Here is a 27,837-nt window from a genome sequence, read left to right as displayed (position 1 = left end):
TTGTCCTTTTATATCTCTTGCCTTGAACCACCATTTTGTAATGGTCTTTGTGCTGCCTCAGAGATCACCTGACCAGAAATACTACAACTCTAACAAGAAGTGTGGAAGCAAAAGACAGAACTCTGTTAATTGTGATCCAACAAGTATAGTTTGTTTGGTATGTTTATGTGCACCGTGAATCATATGATCCCAGGGGGCAGCCCTTATTTTTTGAAATGGCAGTTTTCTATTTATGATTACCCAATGGCACATACTACTAAAAAGTGTATTATACAAATGGTTTATTTACATGAAGCAGGGTTTTACATGAGCAGTTTTTAACTGGGTCTTGGTACCTTCTGTTCAGGTATAAGAGCAGGACTATGCAATTCTCTCAAAGTGGGGTACATCATAGAAAGGCATGTGGGCTGAATTCAAGGCCATTCATTAGGTTAACTGCATCTTAGGGAGGTATGGAAGTTATTGAATAACAATTCGTGTACATAGCATCAAGTATTGGGGTAAGGATGTAAACAAGAGGCAGACCATGTGCAGCAGTACTGAAAGCCACACTGCCCTGGCTCTTACTGGATGCAACTGCCCATCACACTACCTGAGCAGCATCGGGAAAAACAAGCTCCCTTAGATACGTGACTAACATGGCTACATGTGCAACTGACTGATGGAAGAAACCAGACAAACCCAAGACAAAAGTTAATCAGGCAATTGACAAACGTTACATTTCCACAGTTTATTACAGGGCACAATAAAAGCATAAGTATTCGCATACAGGGAGACCTAAAAACAGGCCCCTCCAGGCCATATAATATAGTATTTACATAACACCCCGAATGAGCAGATCTTTGCCCTGATTTATGCCACTATTTTAAGGACACTTGTTTGTACAATAGACTGTATGGTCCAGGGCATGAATAGGTAACCACTACCCGAATCTGGATTTGCTTAGTACAGGGAGCACATCAGCACTTAAACCTGTCCGAGAAGTTAGGGGATGCGGGGACAGTAAGTGGGACGTCACTGGCTTTAACTTCCACAGCTTTGAACTTCCTGATAGGCTGTGCCTTATGCACCTGAAACACAGAAAAATAAAAATAAATAAAAAAAGTTTACTATTTGTGTGCAGTACATACCATGTGTCCCCGCAGCAGTCAGGTCAGCTCATTCTTTATGGGTGTGTTGGGTACCAATGAGCACAAGGTTAGTGGTTCATGGACAAATCAGAATTGACATGAGGTGGTCTAAACAAGGTCATTGGATGGCAAACCATCCCCACACCTAACAGTCTTGGCTTACCCTGCCTCTGCAGCATGCACAGTTATGCACTTACCAGCTCTTGCCTCAGCTGATTGATCTCTTCCCTTTCTTCCTCTTCCCGTTGCTTTCGGGTCTCTTCTTCCAAAAGGCTCTTTTGAGCTTCCATCTCTGCCAAGCACTTCTCAAACTCCTGGCGCTCCTTGGCCCTTTTTGCTGTAGCCAGCTCAAAGCCTTCTTGAATCATGGAACCAGAAAGGCTATCTACATTTAGAAAAGAGAAAGATGCAACTGGAATATGGGCAAGCAGTCAATAGCCATGATAGGAAACGCTCATAAGACAGATCAATGCCATGCTGCGGTCAACTCCAAAGTTACAGGTGTGATGGAATTTTTAGCCACATGGTTAAACACTGCTCCTCCAACGTATGAACTATACAGAAAGGAGCATGATCAGCTCCATCATACCAAACACTGAGCCTGTGCCCACCTTCAATGGGTACTAGCCCAGAATATATAGTATTGCAAGAAGCAACCAAGGAGGATCTTCAGATTCACCATTTAGCTTAGGTAAGCCACATTTCTCCCCCCCCCCCCACCCGCAAGACATTTTATACAGATCTTTTAAAATAATATCCCCTTTCAGTTGTGGTTCTGAAGTAAAAACATGTTTTACCAGTGCAGGGCAACACAAAATTATATTTTCATTACTTTTAAAAACACTTTCATTTATTGGTTACTGTTCCTTTAAGTACAAGCTATTTATCGCATTCATGTTGCACAAGGGGCTGTACTGCCCTTAAGAGGAAACACCCATTGCTACATTAATACTGCCTGGACACCCCAGTGGCTATTAAGCTCAGATTGATGAAAAGCCTGGTGTAGGCAGAGCAAGAATCTTGAAATCTAACCATAGCCACTCAGTGAATTCCCACACCCCACTGTACAGACACAAGACTCACCTGTAAGGCTCCTACTTTCCTTCTTGGGAACAAAAGGTTCTTGGTGGACAACAGTGTTGGGCCGCGCCTTAAACACAACCATTTCTTTTTGCTGCTTCAGCTCCTCTTTGATCTGACCAATGAAAATGAAGTAAGGAGGGTGCCAACGCTCTTCCCCAGCATCACTCAGATGAATGTAAGGACAATTTTGCTCACCTGGTGCTGCCAGCGCTGCAATTTGGTGGCTCCGCGTTTGTCAATCTCAAGCTGAAATGGCTCCTGCTGGGTGGGCATCTTCACCTTTTTCTCAGGAAGGCTGATGTGATCGAACTGTGGCAGCCGCTGAGCTTTGAATTTAGGGACCTCAAGGAAAAGATACAGAGTTGAGCTTTGCAAAACTGTACCCATACTGCTCATGGCACACACACTCAGCAGCACAAAGGTCCATTACTGCTGTGTGCTCAGCAGATCCCACCCTTATTCTTCCACACTCACCTCCTCTTTGCGAAGTTCATCCAATCGCTTCTCTTTCTGCAGCTGCCGCTCCTTGTCTCGCTCACAAAAGGAAAAGGGACAAGCCTCCACTTGTTTCTGTTCTATAAGTTTGGGCTTGAATGGGACCCCGTAGTGCGGCATTCGAGTGGCTTTAATAACTGGCACCTCCTCTTCCTGCCAGGAACAGAAATGTCCCAAAGACATAGTAAGACTACTATCATCACCATTGTGCACCCAGTGATGTACCTCTAGCACCTGCACTAAATCCCAATACAGACAAGGCTTCCAGTCTTTTCCCACATACATAGTTTGAAGTCAGTTAATCCCCACAAATAGATTGGCATGACATTAACTGTAACTTACACCCTAGCACCCTGTACCTGGAATCAGCCCCCCCCCCACAACAGCAGCTTGAGCTGGCAGCCCAGACGAGTGTCTGGATCTTTTACGCTTTAGTGCAGGATCTACTAATGGAGTCCCAGTGCCTCACCTTCTCTTCCTGTGCCGGAATGCGTACCCTGTTCTTCAGAGCAAAAGCAGGAGACTGAGGCACAGTCACTGGGAGAAGCTTCTTCTGGGGGACCCCCTGGAATAGATGCGGAATAACAGGTTAAGATTAGGTGGTCCTGGAGCACGCACTCCGTAAAGGGTGGGTTTACAACTACTCACCACCACATCTGCCAGAATTTTGGAAGGGCAAGGTCTAGAGTGGAAAGAAAAGGCCTCTTCTTCCACTTCATCTTTCTTCTCCCGCTGCTGGATTCTCTTCTCTATTTCCAAGTCAAAACCAATGGCTTTAGTGGGTTCCTTGACAGAGGGCTTCTTAGGGAGGACTGGACCCCCTTCCAGGATTCTAGTGTCCAGCTCCTGAGCCTTAAACTTGTACCTGACACAAAGACACAAGGTCACACACACACACTTGTCCCAGGATCATTAAACTGCACGATATGGTACTCTAATGTTGGGCTCATATACCGGAGAATAGAGCGCTACACCCATAGCCACAACAGTAGGTAATATTGCCCCACACTTACTGATGAATCATGTCTAGTTCCTCAGCTTCCAGCTCTGCAGCACTTTTACATGTGGTTGGCCGATGACGCTGTTTGGTTTGGAGCAGTGGGGTCTTTGGGTTGGTCAGTTTTGGTTTGAGCATCTTCACTGGAGAGGGTCCTATAAGAGGGAGAGGCCAGTCAACATGCACATTATATATAGGGAAATTTAAACTAATCATCCCTCAGCCCTGATGTGCCACATACCCTCCATCTCCTTCTGGCGGCTGCGCAGGTGGTAACGTGCTGGAGTTCTTCTGTAAAAGGCAACAACCTGCTCAGCAGTGGAGACAAAGTCTGAAGCCTCCTCATGTTTTCGTTTGCCCTTGGATAGGTTGAAGGGTTTTGGGACAGTGTGTCCTCCTTTGGTAACCTGGACCTATGGTTACAGCCCAAGAAAATTACATTTATGCTCTCCCACACCTAGGTCATAATAAATACTATAACCTCCACAGTCATAAACTCACTGGTGATGTTGGGGGTTTCCTTAGCACCGAAGCAAAGTCCACCTCCTTGTAGCCATCTCCCTCAGGCGGATTGGCATTACGCTTGAGTCGATCATCCGTTTTAAAGTGAAAATCCACTGGTTTTGTGACTGGAATGAAGTTCTTCACTGGCTGACCTGAGGCACAGAAGGGAGGGGTGATGCCATGCAGTGGATGCAAAGCAAATACATCCTCACACTCCATGAGAAACACGACACCTCTCTTCCATATGCATACCGAGAAGGTGCGTTTTGCCAAGACCCAGAAAAGTGGTTTCATTCTAGACACAGTTGGGCCTATGGAGGCTTTGTAGATTGTATCTTATGTTTAAATCAAGCAAGAGCAGTTGATAGGGTTAATCATAATTACTCATGGCTTACATTGTTGCAATATGGCACAGCAGGATATTTTGTCAGGTGGCTTGCAGTGGTTAAACGAATGGCTGACAACTTTTGAGGTGGGAGCTTTAGTAAGGCAAGGGTGCCCTTTAAAAGGAACAGCAAAACCAACGAATGAAAGTCAATATAATGTACTGGTGCCCAGCACGGACAAAACCAGTGTGTTTACTTCAGAAAAATAACGTTTATATAAACAAGGTTCTGTGTAGCCATGGAGGCAGTCATTCCAGCATAGGACACATAGTAGATAACAGATAAGTTCGGAAAAATCACATTTTTATGTTGCGTACCCTACGCCTTTTTACCTATTTCAGCTTTGAATGGCTGCCCCCATGGCTACACAGCAGCTTGTTTATATAAACTTGAAGTCTTAATTTTTCCTTCAGCCTTGGCCCCCTTGGAGGTTATCAACCTTTCCTCTGGGCCAGACTCTTCAGTTAGTAGCTTATGCAGACGATTTGATGGAGGGGGGTACCAAACGCAGAAGAGTTGCTGGTTAACCATTGCATCCAAAGTTACTCATTGATGAACCATGAAAAATCTGAGGACCTTTGGGCCATGTAAAGCAAAGTCATGGTTGAATTTGCCGGTAGTACCAGTTGAAGTTAATTTTATGGTCAAATTTGGTAAGAGATGATGCTAAGGATAATGGATATGGTATCTAAATTCTATTTACAAAGGTCCAGTATTTGAAGGGCAGGAGACAGACTTTAGAAAGAATTAAGCCAAATTCTCATGCTGTATTGGATCAGGGAAATATAGTTACTTCCACTAATATGTACACACCTGCTCCAGATATGGCAACTTTCATGGAGTGCTCATTTTTCTTGAGATTCTCTAGCATTTCCTTCTGAAGCGCTTGCATTTTCTCAAGCTCTTGTTCTTCTGAACTTTTAGACTTCGCCAGAATGTTCCTCCTCCTGAAAAAACAGAAAAAAACTGAATGACTGCCACGACACTTGTCCATTTTAAGGTTGAACAACTCTATGGTACATTTACAGTGCAAATCATGAAGGCTGAAATTAGCACTGGCACAGTGCAGACATACTTCAGCACAGTTGGAGTTGCGGGCATGGTTAGTTGGGCTTTCGGTTTTGGAGAGGTGGTGCCATGATGGCTGCTTGTGGGTTGGCCCCTGATTACTGGAGCTTGTCTGTCTTTAGTACTGGACCTGCAAAAGAAAGTAGTAGCAAATCAGTGCACCTCTTAGGCCAACAGTCACATCATATTTAGTGCCGTCTCAAGAAGAATCAGAAGTCAAACTTGCACTGGCAGAAACACAAAACACAGTAGATTCTAAGACAGTGCTGGATGGATGTAAGCAGGGGGACCAGAGACCGTGATGAGAGTATAATTTGTCTGTGTATGTTCTATGAAGGAAGTACATGGATGACTGTGAGGCTCAGCCTTGTCTGTCTAAAGGCAATTAATTACAAGTTACCAGCAAAGTACCATGATGGACATGGATTTAATTTAAAACTCCGCTGCAAAAGGAATTTCCTAGTTTCCTGAAAGTAGGCAGCCAGGGTTACTGGGCCCCAGCAAAGAATGGCAACAAATGATTCCTAAAGAATTGAAAATGTGGTCACTGGGGCTGATGCAGTTTCATTAGCCTATAGGCATTCGTACCCTTTTAGTTTTTTGCATGGTGGGTATTCAGATTGTGCCGTCTCTTTTTCCAGATGTGTCTCCTTCGTTTTTAGGAGGATCTTCTGCCGATGTTTCTTAGACATCCGCCTGGCAGACCTGTTGTAGGGAGTAGGGAGACACGGTGACAGAAGAGCCAGATAAGTTATGACATAGCATAAACATTCCAGTCAATATTTACGGTCTTAAATGGAAACTACACCGCTAAACATTATAGGTCTCGAAAGATAAGATAGCCCTTATGTGAAAATGCTTCATCTAAAAATACAGTAGCATTCTCTCCATTGATCGGACAATGGAGCCCTTTGTACTGCCACATTTTTTCCTGTTAGTCAGAGCCACCTGAAAAGAAATAACGCAGTTCTCGGGAAGCACTAAGGCCATCATAAAATGGGGCTCAATGCCAAAGGGTAATATTATACACATTACAGACCAATTGAAGCATCACAATTCCATATAAATTATGGTATTCGGAGAATTGAGCGTGCTGCAAATGAATCAAACTATTTCTCAATAAGGGCAGCCCAACTACCTGAATAAATTAGACAAGCTGAAAAATAGCTGTGGCATTGCTTCTTTTAGTACAACCAACAGAAAACAGGATTTTTTGATACTCACCGTTAAATCCTTTTCTCTGTAGTCGATAGGGGGACACAGGGACTCTTGGGGTTTAAGCGCCACCCTCCAGGAGGCAGGACACTATTAATAAAATTAAAATTAAGGGGGCGTGCCCATATAGTGGCTTAACCCCACATGCTGTAGCATTCCTTCAGTTGGTACCAAAGAGACTGCTGAAAGATAAACTGTATTAAAACAACTTGCAAAACCGGTAAACCAGAAAGACTTTTCCATAAGACCAAGTGGTCAACATTTCGCTCAGGGTTGGGAAGCCCTGTGTCTCCCTATCGACTACAGAGAAAAGGATTTAACGGTGAGTATCAAAAAATCCTGTTTTCTCTGTCGTCTAAAGGGGGACACAGGGACTCTTGGGGACTTAAAGCAGCCCCAGACAGCAGGGAGGGAGCGAATTCAGATAAGGTAGGGACACGTTACCGTACCACAGAGTGCAGTACTTTGCGGCCGAAGGCGGCTTCCGCTGATGAGAACGTGTCCAGGCTGTAGAATTTAGTGAATGTATGAACCGAAGACCAGGTGACTGCTCTGCAGATCTGGTCCAAGGAGGCCGAGTTGCGCCAAGCCCAGGAAGTTCCCAAGGATCGTGTGGAGTGAGCTCGAATCGTTGTAGGAGGAATTCTGCCCCTAGCTAGGTAGGCTTGTTTGATGGTTTGTCTGATCCAACGTGCGATGGTAGTCTTGGAAGCTGACAAGCCCCTCCGAGGCCCGGACGGAATGACAAAAAGGGCTTGAGAGCGCCGATATGACTTAGAGCGGTCAAGGTACCAGCGAAGTGCTCTGACCACATCCAGACTGTGAAGTCTCCTTTCCTTGTCATTCTTGGGTTCAGGGCAGAGAGATGGAACCACAATCTCCTGGTTCACGTGAAACAATGACACAACCTTAGGCAGGAAGGAAGGCATAGTCCGCAGGACTGCCTTGTCCCTATGGAAAACCAGCAGAGACGGATCACAAGATAAGGCACTTATTTCCGATACCCTACGAGCAGATGATATGGCAACAAGGAAGGCAGTTTTCCAGGTAAGCCACTGTTCAGAGATGACTCCCAGAGGTTCGAAGGGAGGGTCAAGGAGAGCCTCCAAAACGAGGTTGAGATCCCATCCAGAGATTGGTGAGCGATAAGGTGGAACGATATGTGTAACTCCCTGCAGGAAGGTGCGGACCGAATCGTCTAGGGCTAAGCGAGACTGGAAAAGGACCAATAGGGCAGAAACTTGGACCTTCAGTGAACTGAGCTTCAGCCCGAGTTGAAAACCTCGCTGTAGAAAGGATAAGATCCTGGGAACATTGTGTTCATGGAAGGAAAACTGACTCCTTGCACCAGTTCCAGTAGCTGTGCCAGACCCTGTGATAGGCCTTAGAAGATGTCGCTTTGCGTGACTTCAGCATGGTGGAAATCACGTCATCCGCTATACCCTTACGTCTCCAGATGGCCGCCTCAACAGCCATCCCGTCAAAGCGAACAGTCCCGGATTGTGGTGTACTATGGGACCCTGCTGGAGAAGATCACTCCTGGGAGGGAGGCGAACTGGTTGTGCTATGGACATTTCCTGAAGATCCGTAAACCACGTTCTCCTGGGCCAATACGGAGCTATCACTATGACCGTCATGCAGGATTGCTTGATTTTCTTCAGAACCCGAGGAAGCAGGGGAAACGGAGGAAAGACGTAAGCCAGATTGAACCTCCAGACTTGTGTCATGGCATCCACTCCCATCGCCGTCGGATCCCGAAAACGGGCGAAAAAGGCTGGAACTTTGCGGTTGGTTTTGGATGCCATGAGGTCGATTTGAGGACGTCCCCACCTTTTCACTAGGTCTGTGAACACTTCGGGATGAAGTTCCCATTCTCCCGGATCCAGCTGGTTCCGACTGAGAAAGTCTGCTTGCGTGTTGTCTACGCCCGGAATGTGGATGGCGGATATCCTCACGGAGCTGAGTTCCACCCAGGCTAGAATTTGTACTACCTCCGCTAGGGATGCTTTGCTGCGGGTACCTCCTTGTCTCTATGTACGCAACAGCGGTGGAGTTGTCGCTTTGTACTCGAACGGATTTGTCTTTGAGTAGGGGAGACCAATGTCTGAGGGCAAGCTTGACTGCCCGAAATTCCAGGACGTTGATGTGTAGCCTCGTTTCTTCGGGAGACCAACGGCCCTGTACTGACGAGTTGTTCCACGTTGCGCCCCACCCTAGAAGACTTGCGTCTGTAGTTATCACGGTCCAGTCCGGAGTTGCCCGTCGTTAGATTGTGGTGATTCAGCCACCAGAGGAGAGACTCTCGTGTTGCTGGCTGTAGATGAATCTGTTGGGACAGAGGACCCCCCTTCCATCCTGACAGAACGTTGGCCTGTAGTGGTCTCAAATGTATTTGAGCGAAGGGAACCGCTTCTATGGACGAGACCATCAGACCGAGTACCTTCATTGAGAGATGGACTGTGGGGCGTCGGTCTTGGAGGAGATTGACTTGTGCTCTGATCTTCCTCTGCTTGTCCAGGGGCAGCGAGACACGTTGAGTCAGTGTATCGAATTGGAGACCCAGGAATAGCATCTGGTGACTGGGCGTCATGCTGGATTTGTTCCAGTTGATGGTCCACCCGAAACTCTGAAGCAGCGAAATCGCTTGTTGTATGTCCCGTCTGCTCTTCTCTAGTGTGGAGGCCTTCAGCAAAAGGTCGTCTAGGTAAGGAGTGATCGAGATTCTGTGAAGTCGTAGAGTTGCCGCCGTCACTGCCATGAGTTTGGTGAACACCCTGGGGGCAGATGATAGGCCGAATGGGAGTGCCACAAATTGGTAATGGAGATTTCGGAATGCGAATCTGAGAAACCGGTGGTGAGGGGGCCAGATAGGAACGTGGAGATACGCGTCCTTGATGTCGAGGGACATCATCAGTTGACCTGGTTCCATTCCTCGGATGACTGACCTGAGAGTCTCCATCTTGAATCGGACTGATCGTATGTGTTTGTTGAGGAATTTCAGGTCCAATACTGGTCGGAAGGACCCGTCTTTCTTTGGAACCAGGAACAGATTGGAGTAAAAACCGCAAAATGTTTCTGACGGGGGAACTGGAATGATCACTCCATTCTGTTCCATGTTTGTGATGCAGTCCAAGAAGGCACGGGCCTTGGCTGGGTTTGAGGGGGACTCTGGACATGAGGAATTTCCTGGGAGGAAGAGAGGCGAAATCCAGGTGGTAGCCCTCGGAAATGATTTCGGTTACCCAAGCGTCTGACGAGTAACGTGTCCACACCTCCCGGAATCTCAGCAATCTTCCCCCTAATGGTTGCAGTGACCCCGGAGGGGGTGACCCGTCATCCCGAAGTGGCTTTGTCGGCTGTGGACTTGTTGTGGAATTTGTTGTTCTTCCACGATGTCCGTCCCTTGGAGCGAAACTGAGAACGGTGGGGAGGACTGTGTCGTCTGGAAAAACGTCCGGTGTGGCCACGAAAGGACCGACCTCGCCTGGAGGAAGTTGTGGGTCTTGACTTATTCTGGGGGAGGAAGGTGCTCTTCCCTCCCGTGGCCTGTGAGATGATCTTTTCGAGCTCCTCACCAAAAAGTCGCTGTCCCTTGAAGGGTAGTGAGGTAAGGGATTTCTTGGAACCGACATCCGCAGACCAGTTCTTCAGCCAAAGTGTTCTGCGTGCTGCGACGGAGAGCGCTGATGTGCGGGCGGTAATCTGTGCTGTATCCAGAGAAGCGTCGCACAAGTAAGCTGCCGCCTCCGCGATGGACTGTGCAGAGGACAGTATGTCTGTTCTGGGAATGCCATCTTGAATATCAGTAACAAGGGATTCTGCCCATGCCTGAATGGCTCCCGCTACCCTCGCTACCAAGGCAAGAGCTGGACGAAGGGTTGAGCCAGCGGATGAGTAGACAGCTCTGAGGAATCCTTCTAGAAGTCTGTCGGGTGGATCCTTGAAGGCTGCGGCGTCCGTGACTGGTAACGCTGTGGATTTGGATAATCTCGAAACGGGTGCGTCCACAGTTGGAGGCAGGGACCATTTCTCTACCAGGTCCTTGGGAAATGGGTACGATTTCGAAAATTTCCGTGTAGCTTGGAACTTGCGCTCCGGCGAATTCCATTCTTCTTGTATTATGTTAAGTAGTTGGTCATGCGAAGGAAAGCATGCAGAAGATTTGTGTTTTCTCTTAAACAGGTCAGAAGATGAAGCCTGTTGTTCAGGTGTCTGTGATTTTTAGCACGTCCATGACCCCCTTGATAATACCCTCTACATCGTGAGGGAGTTCTTTGTTTCTGGAATCTTCCTCATTTTCATCTTCTGCTTCTGAGGAAGCCTCAGAAGGTGGGAGTTCCCCCTCTGAATGAGAAAAATCCTCTCCAGCTGACGAGACGTCAGAGGGGGTATGGGTGTCACCTTTCCACTGATTTATGACCTAGTTTGGCTAGGGCTTTCCCCAAATTGGTGGCAATGGAAGGGAGGCCCTGCAGGGATGCCAGAGATTGGGAAAGCTGTATGGCCCATAGGGGGGCAGGAGGTTCTGAAGAAGTGCCCGCTACCCCATCCATCGCAGTTAAAACCTGTGCGGGTTCCCCAGGTTCAGGGACCGTTGGGATGGACCCCTGGGTGGGTGCTGGTCCCTGCCCCTTTGAGCAAGATCTGCAGAGCAGGCCAGCCTGGCCCCCGGGGATTTTTAGTTGGCAGCTTTTGCAGGTAAAATAGGTCACCTGTGCTGCTGGTGCTCTCCCCCCAGCCCTGGGAAAAAGTCCCCCTGACTTACCTTCTGCCATGTGAACAGTGACTGAGGTACCTGCTGAAGGGATGGCCGTCAGGAGGGGTGCTTGTATAAGGGACCCAGAGGTAACCCAAGACTGCTGCCTGAAAAGGAGAAGCCTAATCCCCAAAGACTGAGTGACTCCCGTGTCTCCGGTTCAATAATCAAAGCTGCTGGTAGAGTGAAGCAGGAGAGGAGGATGCGTCAGCTAAATGTGGCTGTGGGAAGTGGCGGGAGAAAGTTCCGCGCCTGCTGGAGCCTCCTCTATGCTTCGCGCCGAAAACAAAATGGCGCCTGGAATGCATCAGCGCGATGCGTTCCACTGCGCGCAGGAGAAGGGCGCGCAACGCACAAACAGCTTGCTGGTGGAAGACCGTCGGAGGAATGTGTCCCCATCTTATGCGGGTTCTCACACCTCCTGGATGCAGCTAGGTCAGGTCTGGAGGAGGGGGGGGGGGTGGGGGGAGAGCATGCCAGACCCGAGTAGAATACAAAATCATACTCACTGCTGGCGCCTCACCGGTCAGAACATCTGCTGGCCCCAGTGGGTTGCAGGGATTTTTTTTTCTGTACAGGTCGGTTATAGCCTAGAGGGCTAGAATATGACCCCGGTGAGAGATCCCTCGAGGGGGGGTTCACTCAAAGGAACAGGCAGCCCTGCCCTGGTGACACCCCATAGACATGCTTCTGTCTTGAAGCTGGTATCCATCCTCCTTGGACACTTTAAAACTGAAGGAATGCTACAGCATGTGGGGTTAAGCCACTATATGGGCACGCCCCCTTAATTTTATTAATAGTGTCCTGCCTCCTGGAGGGTGGAGCTTAAACCCCAAGAGTCCCTGTGTCCCCCTTTAGACGACAGAGAAATGCATTCAACTCAATCCACTAATGGCTCAGAATTATCTAAAGATGGGAGAGTAATTATTATTGGCCATCAACTTGTACTTCTTTGCTTCACTACATATCTAACAATACTGTCGGCATCACTGGGCTCCTGTACCAATATAGAGCCAGTGGTCCCCTTCCAACATGGGAATCTTAAAGGAGATAAAGCATAACTAAAAATCTCTCTCAAACTTACTGCAAATAACAGATATGGTTTCACTCTTGGTTAAAAAAAAAATAATCACATCCAGATGCTACAGTTCCTGCCTGTGTTTCAAATGAGCAGTGAGGTGTTCCAACGGTCCCTGCCAGAAGTACAGTAGGAGGAGGATAGCCCATTACATTCCTGCTTTCACAGAAGCAAATACAGGCTTTAGATCCCCATCAGGTCACACCCTAAAATGTGTTTTTAATGCATTCAGGGAAATATAACCTGGAATTACAAAGGAGGTACAAGTAGAGTGTGGTCAAAGTAGGAGAATGAGGGGTGAACTCTGACGAGGTTCAATACCCGTTAATGTTAGCAATACAAGTAACAAGGACTACACCCACGAACAGCCCTATACTTCGTTTGTAATGCATCACCCAATTAACTACCAGCCTACATGAAAATCATAACAGCTATGTTAGTGCAAAAACACTTGTGAATGCATGTTAGGTGGACAAGTTAAAGGGTATGACTCTGGCCTAATTCTTTGCACACCATCCCATCTCTTTGTCCAGCCAACACCCCAAAATAAAAAACATCTTTTGCCTATGCTATAAAGTGTCCCGACCGGTAGGAAAGGTTTATGCAAAAAATGACAGAAAGCACACTGCCGTGATACATAAATACAGCACTGTTCAGCACACTTACCGCTTTGTCTGAGATTTCACATCACAAACATGTGTAGTACTCTTTGAGACTTCCTCCTTTGAAGGGGTGATCATTCCTGGCTCCACCTTGCAATTCTGCTCTGTTAAACAAAACAGACCTGTCTAACTAAAGCAAGTCAAACACCCCATTCTTCTTTAGAACATGCAAATATATTAGCACTGCACTCGGCACGGAGGTCCCTTACACTCCCAGAAGAAAAGCCTGAGTATTTGTCACTTACCAGCATTTACAGAAGTCTCAGAAAGCGGTTTCTGGTCTGGGGGAATATTTTCTGCATTGGTCAATTGGTCTAAAGAGCAGGAAATGGAGACAGATTACAAATGGCAGACAACTCAAATATATAAATCTGTCCCATGACAAAGACTGTCATGTTGAGCTTCTGTTTTTGTCAGTGTGGTTTTTTTGAGGTGTGCAAGAGAGCAGGACTGCTTTTATCAGCCTAAAAAAAAAAAAAGCCAACGCTCCATGGTCATTCAGCCTAAAACACAAAGTAAAGTGTCAGAAAAGGGAGAGTACCAGAAGGCATAAAGTGAGGGGCACAGATGTGTTCAGTAAAGAGAAAGGTACAACTGTGAACATAGCGAATAAAGAAGAGACATGGCACACCGGAGTAAAGCTGGCCATAGATGCAAAGATTCGATCGTACGAATCAAGGATTCGTACGGATTTTTGGATCGAGTCCAGACATTATTCGTCCTGCGGAGATCAGTCGATCGGACAGGTTAAAAGATTTCTGTCAGCTGCTGATAATATCTCTACATGTATTGTCGATCGTATGATTTTCAGTGGGAAACTGTCACTAGCTTTTATCGGACATAACTTTCGTACGATTGCGTCAGGGGCAGAACATAGTCTGATCTGTTCTTTTACTACTTTATATGATCCGAATGGTTAGTGGCAGGTTGGGAGATGGGGCAAGTCCGATCGTTCGAGGATTTGAACGATCGGATCTTTGCTTCTATGGCCAGCTTAAGAGCTAGAAGGATTTGCAAAACAGGTATTAATTGGGTGCCTGAGTAACCCAATTATAACCTTATTATATTAAAGCATGTGGGTGTGAGGGGCCTAATCCAAGGTTAAACAATTGAGGAGTTCTGAGCAAAGAAAATCTGAGGCAGTCTGCACTAGGAAACACAGGGTGGAGTAATCACATTGCAGACACCCCCACAGTGAGCTGTAACATACAAAGGACACAGTCAGAATGTTGGGGTGCTCACCCAGGGGACAGTCCACACCTCCATCACAACAATCCCAATTCCCAGCCAATATAAGAAACAACGTCCCTCCCATTCTGGATCCCCAAGGATCTCACCAAACCAGGAGTCCGCGTTGTGGTCGTCATGGAATGAGCTAAAGTTGAAAATAGATGGGGCATCATAGGAGTAGGTGTCCTGCGCGTCTGCCATGGCGACACGGCCTTAGAACGTTCCACCGTCGCTCTGTACCTGAGGGGAGATTACACCAAGCCAGGCATTACTGGGACTGAAGGGGGGAAATCTACCAAATCCCTGAAATATTCCCACCAAACTGTGCACTCAGGTGCAAGTGTTAAGGCCATAGCACAGAACAAATTGTGGTGTGCTTGTATTCATTCTGACCTGATCCCATTGGTGTTAAAGCTGAACACACACACACGTTTAAAATGAGCGCACAAAACAATGTTTTACCCAAGCCAAGAAGGAATTAGAGGTGACAGTACCCCGCACATTTGCCACCATGCACCCCAAATACCTGTATATTCCTGTCAGATGCACATATCACTCAATTGCCCAATCAGTACTAATTATATAAATATATAAATTGCCAAGCAATACCCACCCATCACCCTATATAATAGTACATTCCAGTCAGTACCCGGTACACTCCTCTGGTTCCCACACGACCCCTCTCGCTCAGCACGCCTTGTGTAGTCCAGCCTGTCCCCAGTATATTTCCCACACCGCAGCCCAACTTACCAAGCGTAACAATCACTCTCAAAAACACCACCACCCGTTACCCATTCAAATACAGAACGTAGTCAAACTGACCAATCGAACCGCGTGACGTCACAGAGCGCACCAATTGGCGACAACTTGAAGAACTGGAAGGGGCGGTCCAACGCGCGCACAGATTGCTGGGAAATGGTGTCTGGAATTTAGTTTGTAGGTATGGGACCCCCCCTAACAACTATGTATCCCGAAAGACACTGGGCCGGGTTAATCGGGATATTGTAGTTTTGTCTCTCTCTTGTTTGATCCGCCTACAGGGCACAGTTTTATTTACCGATATTGTTTTGTATTTACATAACGCCGCAGGGGCAGAGCGGTCATGCCTTGTGCCAATATCGGACTGGGGACAGTTCTACTTAGCTTATTCATGCGTTATACCGGCAGCGAGCTGACTGAGCCAGTTATCGGGGTCACATGTACTTAATAAACGAATGGAGGCGTTTGTAACCCAGTGACGCAGGGATTGCAGACGTAAAGAAAACGGGATATCGCTGCCATGGCAACGATTGTAGGCAGCGGGAGAGAAGCTCCGATTGGTCCAAAACCGTGTCAGTCAGGTAGCACGGGAAACGGGCCTTTGGGTGTGTAGAGACTCCCGGAAAGGGAGAGAGAGCGCAGCGCCTGGCTGGGCACGGTAAGTGGCCCTACTGCTGTATGTTTATGTAATGTTATCTTATTCTCTAGCCCCATGTCCGTTTCTGTGCGTGTATTATACACTGGTAATGGCCACTGGTATAATAGGCGTTGTGTCTGTCAGGTTTAGGTGCAGCACTAATGACTCTAGCACTTATCTTGCAGTGTCAATAGCTGCCCTGCCCTCTTCCCTGAGTCTCTTATGGCGTTACTATAGCTCCAGAGTCCACAGCCAGTCATGGGCAGTCGCCTAGCTCTCACCTACTGTTCCTTCGCCCATGGGATCTGATGTGGCTCAGCACCATTCCTTGCCCTAGTGAGGCGGGGCTTTCTCCACATACATTATAGCTGCCCACCTAACCATCCCTGCTCAGCACCATTGCCTTGGCTCATTCCTATCCTTTATTTGTATCAATAGAAGACATTGGGGAGGATTGCTGAGGGCCCCAGCTTATATATATATATATATATATATATATATATATATATATATATATATATATGGGAACAGCAGCTGTGCAGGTCGTGGGAACCAATCAGTAGCTAGGCAGACCTGATAGGGAACTGACACCTGTCTTTGATTGTTTGAATTCTAGGCTGGGATTGGCTATCCCCTTCCTTCTGTGCTTTATGTAGGGACCGTTCGAACATGCCCACCCCATACTTTAAACCAGCAACCTTTACATTTTGCCCCCTCTTCCACTAAAGAAAAAGAAAAATAGTCTGGAGCCGCAAAACATAACACAGCTTATAAACCTTTAAAAGTTTTAACCTTTTTTTAATTTTAACTGTTACAACAAGAGAATACAACAAACAGAAGTGCAGTGTGTATGTGTAGGCCTACTTTGAAATAAATTAAACACTGAATAGCCCTATTAAATGCTAGTGTTCTCATCTGTTTAATGTGACTTCTGTTTCTGAAGCTCCATGCTGGCCTTCCTTCTCTTGTCTTGAGTGTGTGACCGCGGTAAGGACCACGATGAAGCATCTTGCTGTGGCTTGGTCTTGCCTATCACTCTTGGAACGTCTATACAGCCCTGGCACCTGCTGGCGGTTTCCTGAGTGTGCGACCGCTGTAAGATAACCGTTAGCTTACCGCGGCCGCACACTCAAGAAGCCGCCAGCAGGTGCGAGGGCTGTATAGACGACGTGACAGGCAGAGCCACAAGACCGAGCCGCAGCAAGCAGGATGAAGAGCCACATGAGGCTACGGAGCCGCGAGTTGCCTACCCCTTTAAACAGAGACAGGGTTTCGATAAGATTGATGGGCAGTTGTAAAGAAGGGGCCATTTTTAGAGTTAATTCCCATTTTTGCCCAGCATAAAACTGGCAACCTATATTATTATAGGCTACATGGTTAAAGGGGTTCTAAAGTAAAAAATCATAAATTTTGTATGTGTTATTTTAATCAAATAAAGTAAATCTTCAATATACACTTATTAAAAAATCTCTACAATTTATTAAGTAGAAACATTCCTATTTCACACTTCTCTCTAATTGCCTGACATTGGTTCTGCTCACTCCTGCCCTTAACCTCCACGGCCGTTGGCCATCTTATGGTGCTACTGTCCAGAGCACTGAGCAAGAATATATACCTTAATCCAATGATCCCCAACCAGTGGCTCATGAGCAGCATGTTGCTCTCCAACCCCTTGTATGGGGTTGCTCCCAGTGGCCTCAAACCAAGAGCTTATTTTTGAATTACTGACTTAGAGGCAAGTTGTTGTTGCATAAAAACCCCATATTCTGCCAAACAGAGCATCAAGTAGGTTGACAGTCCACATAGGGCATACCAAATGGCCAATCACAGCCCTTATTTGGCACCCCAAAAAACATTTTTCATGCTAGTGTTGCTCCTCAACTCATTTAACATCTGAATGTTGGCCACGGGTTCAAAGGTTTGGGGATCCCTGCCTTAATCCATCAAGTACGGTTATAGTTTCTGGAAATCTCAGTAAAAACAGACTACAGTGCTATGTACGGACATGACTTTGCTATAATCTACATTAGTCACGGTGCTGATAAGGAGCCGTCAGTCAGAAGCAGGAAAAGAGCGATACAATGGGGAGTGATACACGCCCCCTCTTCATTCGGCTGGAGACGATGAAGAGAACGGTCAGTTTAAAAGATATTTTGACTGATTTGCCATCAGAAATCTGTATTAAAAACTCGAATTCTAGAATTCTTGCCTATGTCAGGGCTACATATAATTGAAAAGTATATTGTTTGACTTTAGATCCCCTTTAAGGGGTTGTTATATAATATGGCTTATTTAAAGGAGAAGTTGTTAAAACTGTTAACAGATGGAATGAGGCATGTGACCATGAGTGCAGAATGTGTTAATACTTCTAGGTTTAAGGACTGTAGCACAAATGGCATTTTTTCTGTCAAAGTAGTGATAGAAATGAATGTGATTCACCTGTCACTGGGCATATATCAGCCAGAAATGGCAAACAGAAGCATTTGCTGCACCCTAAATTCAGTAATAGCATTCATTCCTATCACTATATACGCTGGATGATTGTGAGATGCATGAGCACAGAAACCGCTGCCTAGGGCACATGTGGTGTACAGTCTGCTTCCCTCTGCCTGCGTTTTGTAGGCAGGCAAAGAGAAGTGGAACCAATCTCATCCTTGGTTCCATGTAGCTACATTGACAGGCACAGCGTCAGCCTAAGTGCAGCTACGAAGAGCGAAGATTGAACCAAGAATGTATGCGTTTGTGATTCCTATGCAGGCTATGAAAAGCAGATCGTCTACAATATGTGACTGTGCCCTAAGGGGAAGTCCAACTTTACATGAGTGTTACAAGGTACAAATTCCTTACAATAAAAAACAGGTTTTCATCTCCAAGGAAAAGCTTTTTATTTTGTACAGATCAAAAGTAACTGGTGTGGCAGTGTGAATAAGCGTTGTGCTGGTCCAGGCTTGGATTCATAATAGGCTTTGGCGTATAAAGTACAGGAAGGCCCGATAAAAAGTGATTGTGTATGGCATTGCCAGTCTGGGCCTGGGGTTGTGTACTGGGCATAAGTAAAAATAAGTGCTGTATTTGTTGCGCATGTACTAATATACCTGCCCCCCTTTCAGCTGTTCGATTGAGCAGCGTGTGCCCTGACTACGTCGTAGGAGCAGCAGAATCCATGCGAGTGTCCAGCATCCTTTTCAGAACGCGAATGCCTCTCAGGCCTGACAATGGAGGGCAGCAGTAGAGATCTGGTGGAGAAGTTTGTTAGTAAGAAACTTTCCCAGAATGAAGCCTGCAGGAAGTTCTCCAATAATCCCCAACCCAATGCCATATCTAATGGAACTTCTACTTCAGAGCGCCCCGGGGAAGGGGCCACGCAGGGCATTGTGGAGGAGGAAGTCCTTCAAGCCCTTTTGGAAGCAACAGAGGAGTTTGAGTTGAGATATCAGCGTGCCTTCAGTGACCTGACCTCACAGCTGCACATCACCCAGGACACGGCCCAGCAGAGCTTCCAGCAAGTTATGGGAGAGTTGTTCAGGGATGGGACAAACTGGGGGAGAATTGTGGCTTTCTTCTCATTTGGGCGGGCCCTATGTGTGGAGAGTGCAAACAAGGAGATGACTGATCTGCTACCCAGAATTGTCCAGTGGATGGTGAATTATCTAGAGCACACACTGCAGCCCTGGATGCAGGAGAATGGAGGCTGGGTAAGACGGTTATTTCTGGGGAAATGTGGTTGGACGCTGGTCCAGAGAAGATTGCAATGTGGTCAGGGAATAGATAGGCTTCACATGACATACTGGGAATTTAGTGAAGAGGTCCAAAGTGTTTCCAAGATGTCTTGTCACCCAAGACTCAGGGGAGCTTTGTTTGGATCTGGAACCTAATCATGCTATAGGGACCTATACGATTATTTGAGAAAATATTATTACAGTTGTGCAGAGCTTTAAAGTTACATGACTTTTAGGGTTCCAGTTTAGTTTGACTGAACCCTCAGGACATGTCCAAATCCCGAACAGAATCCTGGATTTAATGCATCACAGAGGTCTACCAGAGCAGGTGTTGAATCTAGAGCTGACTGTTGCTTTGCAGAGAAGGCAGCAAGGGTTCAGAGATGGAGGCATGTGGGCTGAGAAGGAGACTGGTATTGAAAGGGGAACTGCTAAATAATTAAACAGAGCCTCTAAATGTGTTAGTCGTTTAGGAGCGCTCAAGTTGGTAGGTTGTAATCTACAATACTGGAGTTTTAGTAAAAGATAATGCTGGTGGAAATAAGGGTACAACTGCTACTGGATGACACATAATATGTATTGATAGTAACTAGAGATAATCAGACTGGGTAAGCATGACAGGAGGGCATCTTGCAGAGACTAATGGCAGTGTTCAGAAGGCAGATATGGCAGGAAGGCACCTCCGAGACTGTGGGCAGACATCAGCAGGGTTCACTAGGGCTATTATTAAAATGTGGTATTTGTGGCAGACAGCATGAGCATAAGTAATTTAGCATGTGGGGTAATTTTAGATTTAGGTTAGTATTTGAGTGTGCAGTAGTAGGCAGTACAGTGCTAAATGCAGACCTGGGTGGGTTTCAACAGATAGGTACACATTGTTTGGGGCAAATGCAGCCAAGATCAGACTCCTCAGGGGAATAGGGTACAAAGCAGAGTACATGAGTAGATATGGTAAATTGCAGTGCAAGTATCTGGCTGAACAGACAGTAGGTAACAGCTGATTTACAGGATAAAGGGTAGTATAGTGAGATGGGGTAAGTGGAAGGTAAAAACCATGGCAATGTTGCACCCAAGTCCTATGAGCAGCACTTTAAAGGGGAAGGAAAGGCTAAAATTAAGTAAGCTTTATCAGAAAGGTCTACATAAATACACCAGTAAACCCTCAAAGTAATGCTGCTCTGAGTCCTCTATCAAAAGAAACACCACATTTCTTTCCTTCGATTGTGTACACATGGGCTTCTGTATCAGACTTCCTGTTTTCAGCTTAAACCTCCAGGGCTAGGGCTTGAGCATGCTCAGTTTGCTCCTCCCATCCCTGCTGTAGTCTGAGCCCAGACAAACAGAGTGTCTAGAGCGGTTTACTCAGGTATGGTAAAGTATTCAGCAGAATAAATATAGCGTTCTATCTTGCACTATTGTGGCTAATCTGTTGGCAATAAACTGTCTTGGAGCTTTCCTTCTCCTTTAAGATGGGCACTTTGTACTGTCTGGTACCCTGAGGGCAAGAAACAACTATTCTTGGAATGTGACTGTTCCAGCTCTGCAGCCAATGAGTCATATTAGTCTAGGTTCCCATGGTTTATGCAGGTATAGCCTTCTGTTAATTCAGGGTTTAAGGTTTAACTCAAACCTTTCTTCTCCCCTCAGGAAGCTTTTGTTGGCCTGTATGGAAAGAATGCCGCAGCCCAGAGCAGAGAAAGCCAGGAACGATTTGGCAGGTTGCTGACTATAGTGATGCTGACTGGTGTTTTCGCATTGGTCTGCTACATGAGGCGCCGATAGAATCCTTAACTACACCCAGGAAGTTCTGCAATACACCTTTGATATGCTGTTGGCTTGCACTGGGTCGCCTATCATGGACAGACTAGTCCAGTGGCTTGGATTTTTTTTTTTTTTTTTATGGTTTTTCATTTCTTGAGGTCCCCTTTGCTCACAGCCGTTACAGGTTTTATCTTAACTGGCCTTCAGCCTGAGCTGCTACATAAGCAATGGCTTCCTGGCACTATTTAGGAACCTCTGTGTTAGGTTGTTTGTTGTTGCCTTGCGCTCAGCAATGGTTATTAAACATTATGTGTAAAATCTGGTTAAGTCATTCTTGTCCCCGCTAATTCTATACTTGTGAGATCCCTTAAAGGGGAACTATTATGAAAATGTAAAATAAGCTTCCTCATACTGAAGAAACTTTCTAAATACAATCAATTCTGCATTGTTTCTGAAATAATCAAGTTTATATTCACTATTCCTCTCTCAGCATCTGTTTCTCTTTATTCAGCATTTGGGTGTCATATGAATGATTCAATAAATCTTATAGGGGGCTCCTTTCCTAGCAAATTAGAGCTCACTAACTGATTCCAGTACAAACAAAACCTAACAAAATAACTGCCTTTTGCACAGATTCTGCATTTAAAGAGATAGGATTTTTGGTGCTTATAATAGAGAGCTCTTATACATATATACACACACACCTTCTAGGCAAAACAAAGCCCCCTATAAAATATATTGGATCATTCATCTGACATCCAACTCCTGAAAGAAGACAGAATGGAGCAGAAACTGATGCCGAGTGAGGAATAGTGAAGATTAGCTTCATTATTTCAGAAACAGGACAGTGTTTAATTTGTCATTAATCATACACTCCAGGAATAACCAGGCCTGTAACTAGCCCCTTCCTCTCTTTATACATACACATTACAAAAATGCTCTCACTACCCTTCTTTGCATCTACAGTCTATACACACACCCAATGCTCCAAGCCTATGCAAGAAACCTGGGCTCTGATTTATCACCTTTATACAGACACGAAATACATTATTTGCCTTTATTTATAGTTTATTTAGTAAGAGCCATGGAAGGTGGCAGGAGATTTGGGTACACAGTACACTGATTATGAGCAGATTACACTGGTGAGTAATGGGTATTGGCAAAGTGCAGATGCCCTGCCAGGTAAGATGTAGGTTACCTACAGGAGCAGCTTGTGCCACAGTTTGTCACTACTCCATGTGGTTGATATGCCCTGGCCCTTATTTTTGTAGCATTACATCTATTTCTTCCATTCATTCTTCTCATAGTCCCAATTGGAGGAGAAGCCCTGGATGGGGCTAACTCGCATGTCCAACATCCTGCGTATCTGCATGGCCTTCCAGTCATCTGCCAGAGTATGTGGCTGGGGAGGATAGACTGTGAAGAGAGCAGTTGGTTACACCCAGCCAAGGGTTGGCAAAATATTGAGGTATTCCATGTGCTAGAACAGAGGTCCCAAACCTTTTTTTACTCGTAATAAACAATTTAAAAAAAAAAAAAAAAAAGTTGGAGAGCAACACAAATCTGAAAAAGCCCATGGGGATGTCAAATAAGAGCTGTGATTGGCTGTTTGATAGCCCCTATATGGACTGGCAGCATACAGGAGTCTCATCTGGGTTTTATGCAATTAAAACTTGCCTCCAAGCCTGGAATTCAAAAATAAGCACCTGCTTTAAGACCACTGGGAGCAACATCCAAAGGGGTTGGTGAGCAACATGTTGCTCACGAGCTACTGGTTGGGGATCACTGTGCTAGAATATACTCACCATACACTCTCTGCCACCACACAATCAGACCTGTGAGCCCAAAGAAGATAAAGATGGCACCGAACACAGTCTTCCATTCATTGCTGGGTCTGTTAATCTCTGCATAGGTCTGGTTAAACTTGATGTGGTATACTGAGGGGGAGAGAGAAGAGTTAAGCAATACTATAGCATATACCGGTAGCTAAATTGGACTGACACTTCTAAAGGTGTCACAGCCAATACATTAGTCTTTGCTGGTGGCAAAAGCAAACAGGATATAGGTGCTGTTTATATTAAGGCCCCCATACACGGGCCAATAAAAGCTGCAGACAGTCTGTTAAAAAATCCAGTCTGTTGGCCATTTCAGATACATTATGATCTGATCGTTGGGCCCTAGGGCCCACTATTGGATCAGCAGATACCACCCACTTCAATGTGGGCATCGAGGCGAGATCCCCAAACAAACGGATCTCTACATCTATGGCCACCTGAAGTGTTTTCTGTAAAATAGATCTTTCTGTAATTTGGATTTTTATATATCAAGTCTGAGAAAATCATGTAAACATTAATTAATTTAAAGGCTGGTTTTGCTTCCAATAAGGATTAATTATATCTTAGTTTGGATTAAGTACAAGGTACTGTTTATTACATAGAAAGGGGGAATTTTTTTAAAAATTGATAAAATGGAGTCTATGGGAGACATCCTTTCCGTATTTTAGAGCTTTCTGGATAACTGATCCCATACCTGTATATTTATTTATAATGTGTATGTGTTACTTCTCTGGAAGACTTTCTGTTAGTATGAAGCAGGCAGTGAAATTTTTGTTTAATTTTGCTCTTTTTTTTTTAGCAGGGCTCCAGTTTGGGATTTAAGCAACTGGTTGCTAGGGACAGGGGGGGGTCAAGTAAAAGGTAAGGAATAAGAAACACCAATAACCTCACAGAGCAAGTAGGTTTTAGTCTGCCAGGGTCAGTGACCCAATATGACAGTTGGAAGGGGCAGATGTTAAAGAGGTCAAATAATTTAGAAACTAAAAAAAACGGAAACATTGTAACGCACTGGACTGTAAGACTAGCAGCCAACTTAAAGTTGACCTAAAAGGCTAAACTGTCTTTATTGCCCTTTTTATCATTTACTGTCTCAATGTAATTCTGCATGTACTTTTTATAAACACATTTTACAGCACTGCAAATACATGATCTAATAGCACAGCCTCTGGTTGCTAGGGGCACTTTTACACAGAAACAGTTATTTTAGATAAAAATTTACATGAAATCTTGTCCTCCTGGCTCAACTGCTTCCATGGGCCCCGCTCTCTCTCCTTTAGGGTTACTTGTTGGGAACTCAACTCCGTCTGAAAAGGAATGTCGGGCAGAGGGAAAGCTCGATGGTCGTAATACAGCAGCTCCGAGCCGTCTGACCTAGAAACTGAGCCAAATGGGAGAATTATTCCTTCCCTTAAAGCAATGTCAGTGAGTAAAATGGTTCCTCTGCATACATACATAAAATCTGCTTTTCTGGTGAGGTTGCCTAAAAGGCAATCTTTTTCTGATAGGTCCACCATGTGGCCGAGCAAGTTCCACATAAACGAACCAATCCTTTCTCAGACTGGACTTTTAATCCTGCCCAATAAATATCTGGTCTGCTTTCAGATATTATGTCTGGAAAGCCCAATGGAGGGCCCTATACACTAGTCAATATGCTGGGACATTTGTCCGCAGCTTTTATTGGCCTAGGTACAGACACCTTCAGCTCAGCAGCGATAGAAAACCAGATGCCCAAACTAGAGTCTTGCAATGGGTCACAAAATAAGCATTTGACTCCAGCCCCAGCTTTTTCAGTGATAGTAAGTCTGTTCCACTAACATAGCACATTCTGCCTCAGATCTTATCTGAATGCCCATTGTAAGCAACAGTCTTGTATTTTTTGTCTGTGCCCAATGAAGCCCCCTCCCCCACCCACTTTGTGTCACATATGCTATCTGCTGGCATCTGTAAGCAGCAATCCTGCCTTGCTTTACGGCTGATATTCAATCTGTATACAGAGCATTCCGCCACAGAGCCAATTGTAAGCAGTCCTACCCTGACTTATAACTCCAAGACTGGCTTATGAATGCTATAATTTCAGCAACAAAGCAAGGCCAGACTGCTGCTTACAATGGGGATCAGATAGGATCTGTGACTGAAATTCTAGCTATCTGTATAACAGCGCATTCTACCATAAAGCAAGGCCAGACTGCTGCTTACAATGGGCTGTGACACTAACAGAATGCTCTGTTCTAAAGATAGATTGAATCTCAGCCAAAAAGCAAGGCAGGACTTCAGCTTAAGAGTTATGGCCCCCATAGACTCGACGATTCTTCTTGCCGAACGACCGATTTTAGGGAAGCCCGACCAATCCTTCGAAATTATCGTGCGGTTAGTGGTATTCGAACGATCGTACATCTTACGATTTTTCGGCCGACATCTGTCGGGAAATTGATCGGCCAGGTCAAAAAATCTTTGTCGGTCCCAGTGCAATCTCTCTATGTTTGCAGGGCCAAGCAGGCAGCTCCCCTTTGTTTTCCTGGTAAATTGGTCTTTTTAGTTGATGGTAGATTCGTACGATCGTACGATCGTTCTGAGAAGATATTGGTCTCACGATCAGGATCTGATCTTTTAAAAGTCTCAACATCTATGGCCAGCTTTATCCGAAAGCTTAGCAAGGCACAGGAAACCACTGCATAGTAATAGGGAGTTGGGACAGTTATCACATGAAATAAAAGGTAAACATATTAAAGTAGCACATTAAGCAGATATTCCTAGGGAAGGAGAATGCATATTGAAAGAAATAGACCCTGAGCAGTTGCCCATAACAGTACCCATCAACTGAACCTTAGCACCCCCCCTCCATGCCAAGCTAAACAGTCATGCTATAATCTGCCAAGCAGCCAGTTATGGGGTACAGGAGGGACTTACCTTGTCCTTCATGTGAATGAGCTGCTCGTAGGCTGTGGGGTCCCAGAAGCCGGATCTGGGGCAGGAGGGCCGAGCGCAGGCGCAGAGCAGATAACATCTGTAAGAGTCCAGGGCACAGCTGAGGGTTACAGAGTGCAAATACTATTTTCTACTGTTATGGCTATGTACTGCTCTTTTCTGTGCCCTACAGTCTGTCTGTCTCGGATTGCCAGGCACCTCAGAAGCAGGACCTGCTTTTTGCCCAAGGGCACAGTGTTCCTAACACCACCCTCAGTGCTTGAAACTTGGCACCTCTCCCCATTCGCTATGTCTTTTAGTGCCCCATGCTGCCACCATTCCCCTGCACTCCCACCCTCTGTTCCTTCAGCACAGGGACCATAAGGTGGGGGGCACCAGACCTGCTACCAACACTGGAGGCCTTCAATTATCCCCCAATACAGACTGAAGGGTTGATTGCCCAAGAGACATCCCACCACTGCCTTTGTATCCAGGCAGGGGCCCTCATTGCTTGCAGACACCCACAGAGGCAGCCCCTAATTTGGTTGGGGCCAGTACTCACGGTCACAGGTCTCTAGACTGTTCCGACTGCAAAATGGAGACAGAGCCAGTGAGAATCTGGGACTTGTGCCAGGGGCAAACAAATCCAAGAGCAGAGAATCCTGGGAGTCCGTCAAAGCCCCCCTTTCTTCAGCCCAAGACGTGATCTGCTTCAGTCCCCCTCCCCCTCCTGAAGAAAAGGAGGTGGGGGAATTATATGGGATTATTAACCCATTATTTTCTCTTTAGCCTACGTAGCCCTTACTCAGTGCAAGTGAGCCCAGTTCCCCACTCAATCACATAATTAACATACAATTAACATTATTCCAGGGGTTAATGAGTGAAAATGTTCCTCCCTAGGCAACCCTTCTGCTGGCCAACGCTCCAGTGAACACAGTGACAAGCAGTAGGGGTAAGATATCCTGGACTTGGGGTAGGCAGAAGAGTTACCTGCCCCCCACCCCTATCATTGCACCCTCTTCTGCCTACCCCTAGTTCTGGCCCTGATATTAGCAGCTAATAAAAAGTAAAACAGGTCTGAAATCCACAAATATATAATTAATGTAAGTTACAAAAATGCTTAAAAGAGCACCCTGAGCAATTTTTTTTTTAAAGTTTACTTATTTAAAGGGATAGACACATGCACTCCAGTAATGTTTATATAGTTACTGCAAGTGCAACAGCATACCCATGGCTGCCCTACAGAAACCTGACAGTTGCACAGACTGCATGCTGCTTCTTACCTTGCCTGCAACCAAAATGAATCAGAAATAAAATGCAGCCCACCACGCCCCCAGTGGATTTATAGGGAGGCAAACTGCATGCTGGGAGCCACAAGGAGGTGGGTGGGGCACTATCATAACAAGCCTAGGGTACCACCTGTCCCCTAATGCACAACACATAAAATGATGCATGGCTTCTTAGCTAATCCTTTAATCTGACAGAAGAACAACCTGCAGTAGTTGCCTGAATTATTTGTTAATTTGCCCTGTAGTATGTAAATATTGTACTTGGACTTCTCACACTGCAGACTACACTGACTACTCAACAGCCATGCACAATATGTACCTTTAGGGCT

General features: G+C 45.8%; 3 protein-coding genes across 10 annotated transcripts; 1 reads left to right on the top strand and 2 right to left on the bottom strand.

Moving 5' to 3' along the window:
* Positions 1-711: 711 nt before the first annotated feature.
* tpx2.S (TPX2, microtubule-associated S homeolog) lies at positions 712-15,560 on the bottom strand. 5 transcript variants are annotated; one of them, XM_018237516.2, is made up of 17 exons: positions 15,427-15,560; positions 14,712-14,844; positions 13,620-13,688; positions 13,379-13,478; positions 6,252-6,368; positions 5,671-5,793; positions 5,409-5,542; positions 4,207-4,361; positions 3,947-4,118; positions 3,722-3,860; positions 3,357-3,573; positions 3,178-3,273; positions 2,688-2,861; positions 2,409-2,555; positions 2,214-2,325; positions 1,328-1,515; positions 716-1,070 (listed from the first exon to the last, which is right to left on the bottom strand). In XM_018237516.2, the coding sequence occupies exons 2-17, from the start codon at positions 14,803-14,805 to the stop codon at positions 960-962; spliced, it is 2,148 nt and encodes a 715-aa protein (XP_018093005.1). In that variant the 5' UTR covers positions 14,806-14,844; positions 15,427-15,560; the 3' UTR covers positions 716-959.
* bcl2l1.S (BCL2 like 1 S homeolog) lies at positions 15,473-21,798 on the top strand. Of its 2 annotated transcripts, none has more exons than XM_018237338.2 (3): positions 15,473-15,544; positions 19,111-19,695; positions 21,367-21,798. In XM_018237338.2, the coding sequence occupies exons 2-3, from the start codon at positions 19,216-19,218 to the stop codon at positions 21,499-21,501; spliced, it is 615 nt and encodes a 204-aa protein (XP_018092827.1). In that variant the 5' UTR covers positions 15,473-15,544; positions 19,111-19,215; the 3' UTR covers positions 21,502-21,798. The 2 variants fall into 2 exon arrangements, with proteins under 2 accessions (XP_018092827.1, XP_018092826.1); XM_018237337.2 differs by lacking the exon at positions 15,473-15,544 and adding an exon at positions 15,885-16,021.
* A 732-nt stretch (positions 21,799-22,530) lies between these two features.
* On the bottom strand, positions 22,531-27,548 carry cox4i2.S (cytochrome c oxidase subunit 4I2 S homeolog). 3 transcript variants are annotated; one of them, XM_018237506.2, is made up of 5 exons: positions 27,503-27,548; positions 26,223-26,319; positions 24,535-24,693; positions 23,286-23,417; positions 22,531-22,896 (listed from the first exon to the last, which is right to left on the bottom strand). In XM_018237506.2, exons 2-5 carry the CDS (start codon positions 26,317-26,319, stop codon positions 22,760-22,762), a joined length of 525 nt encoding a protein of 174 aa, XP_018092995.1. In that variant the 5' UTR covers positions 27,503-27,548; the 3' UTR covers positions 22,531-22,759.
* Positions 27,549-27,837: the final 289 nt, after the last annotated feature.

This window comes from Xenopus laevis, chromosome 9_10S (assembly GCF_017654675.1).
Source record: "Xenopus laevis strain J_2021 chromosome 9_10S, Xenopus_laevis_v10.1, whole genome shotgun sequence".
NCBI classification, from domain to species: Eukaryota; Metazoa; Chordata; class Amphibia; order Anura; family Pipidae; genus Xenopus; species Xenopus laevis.
Note: the sequence above shows the minus strand (reverse complement) of the source record. Positions and strands in the feature narration are given on the sequence as shown.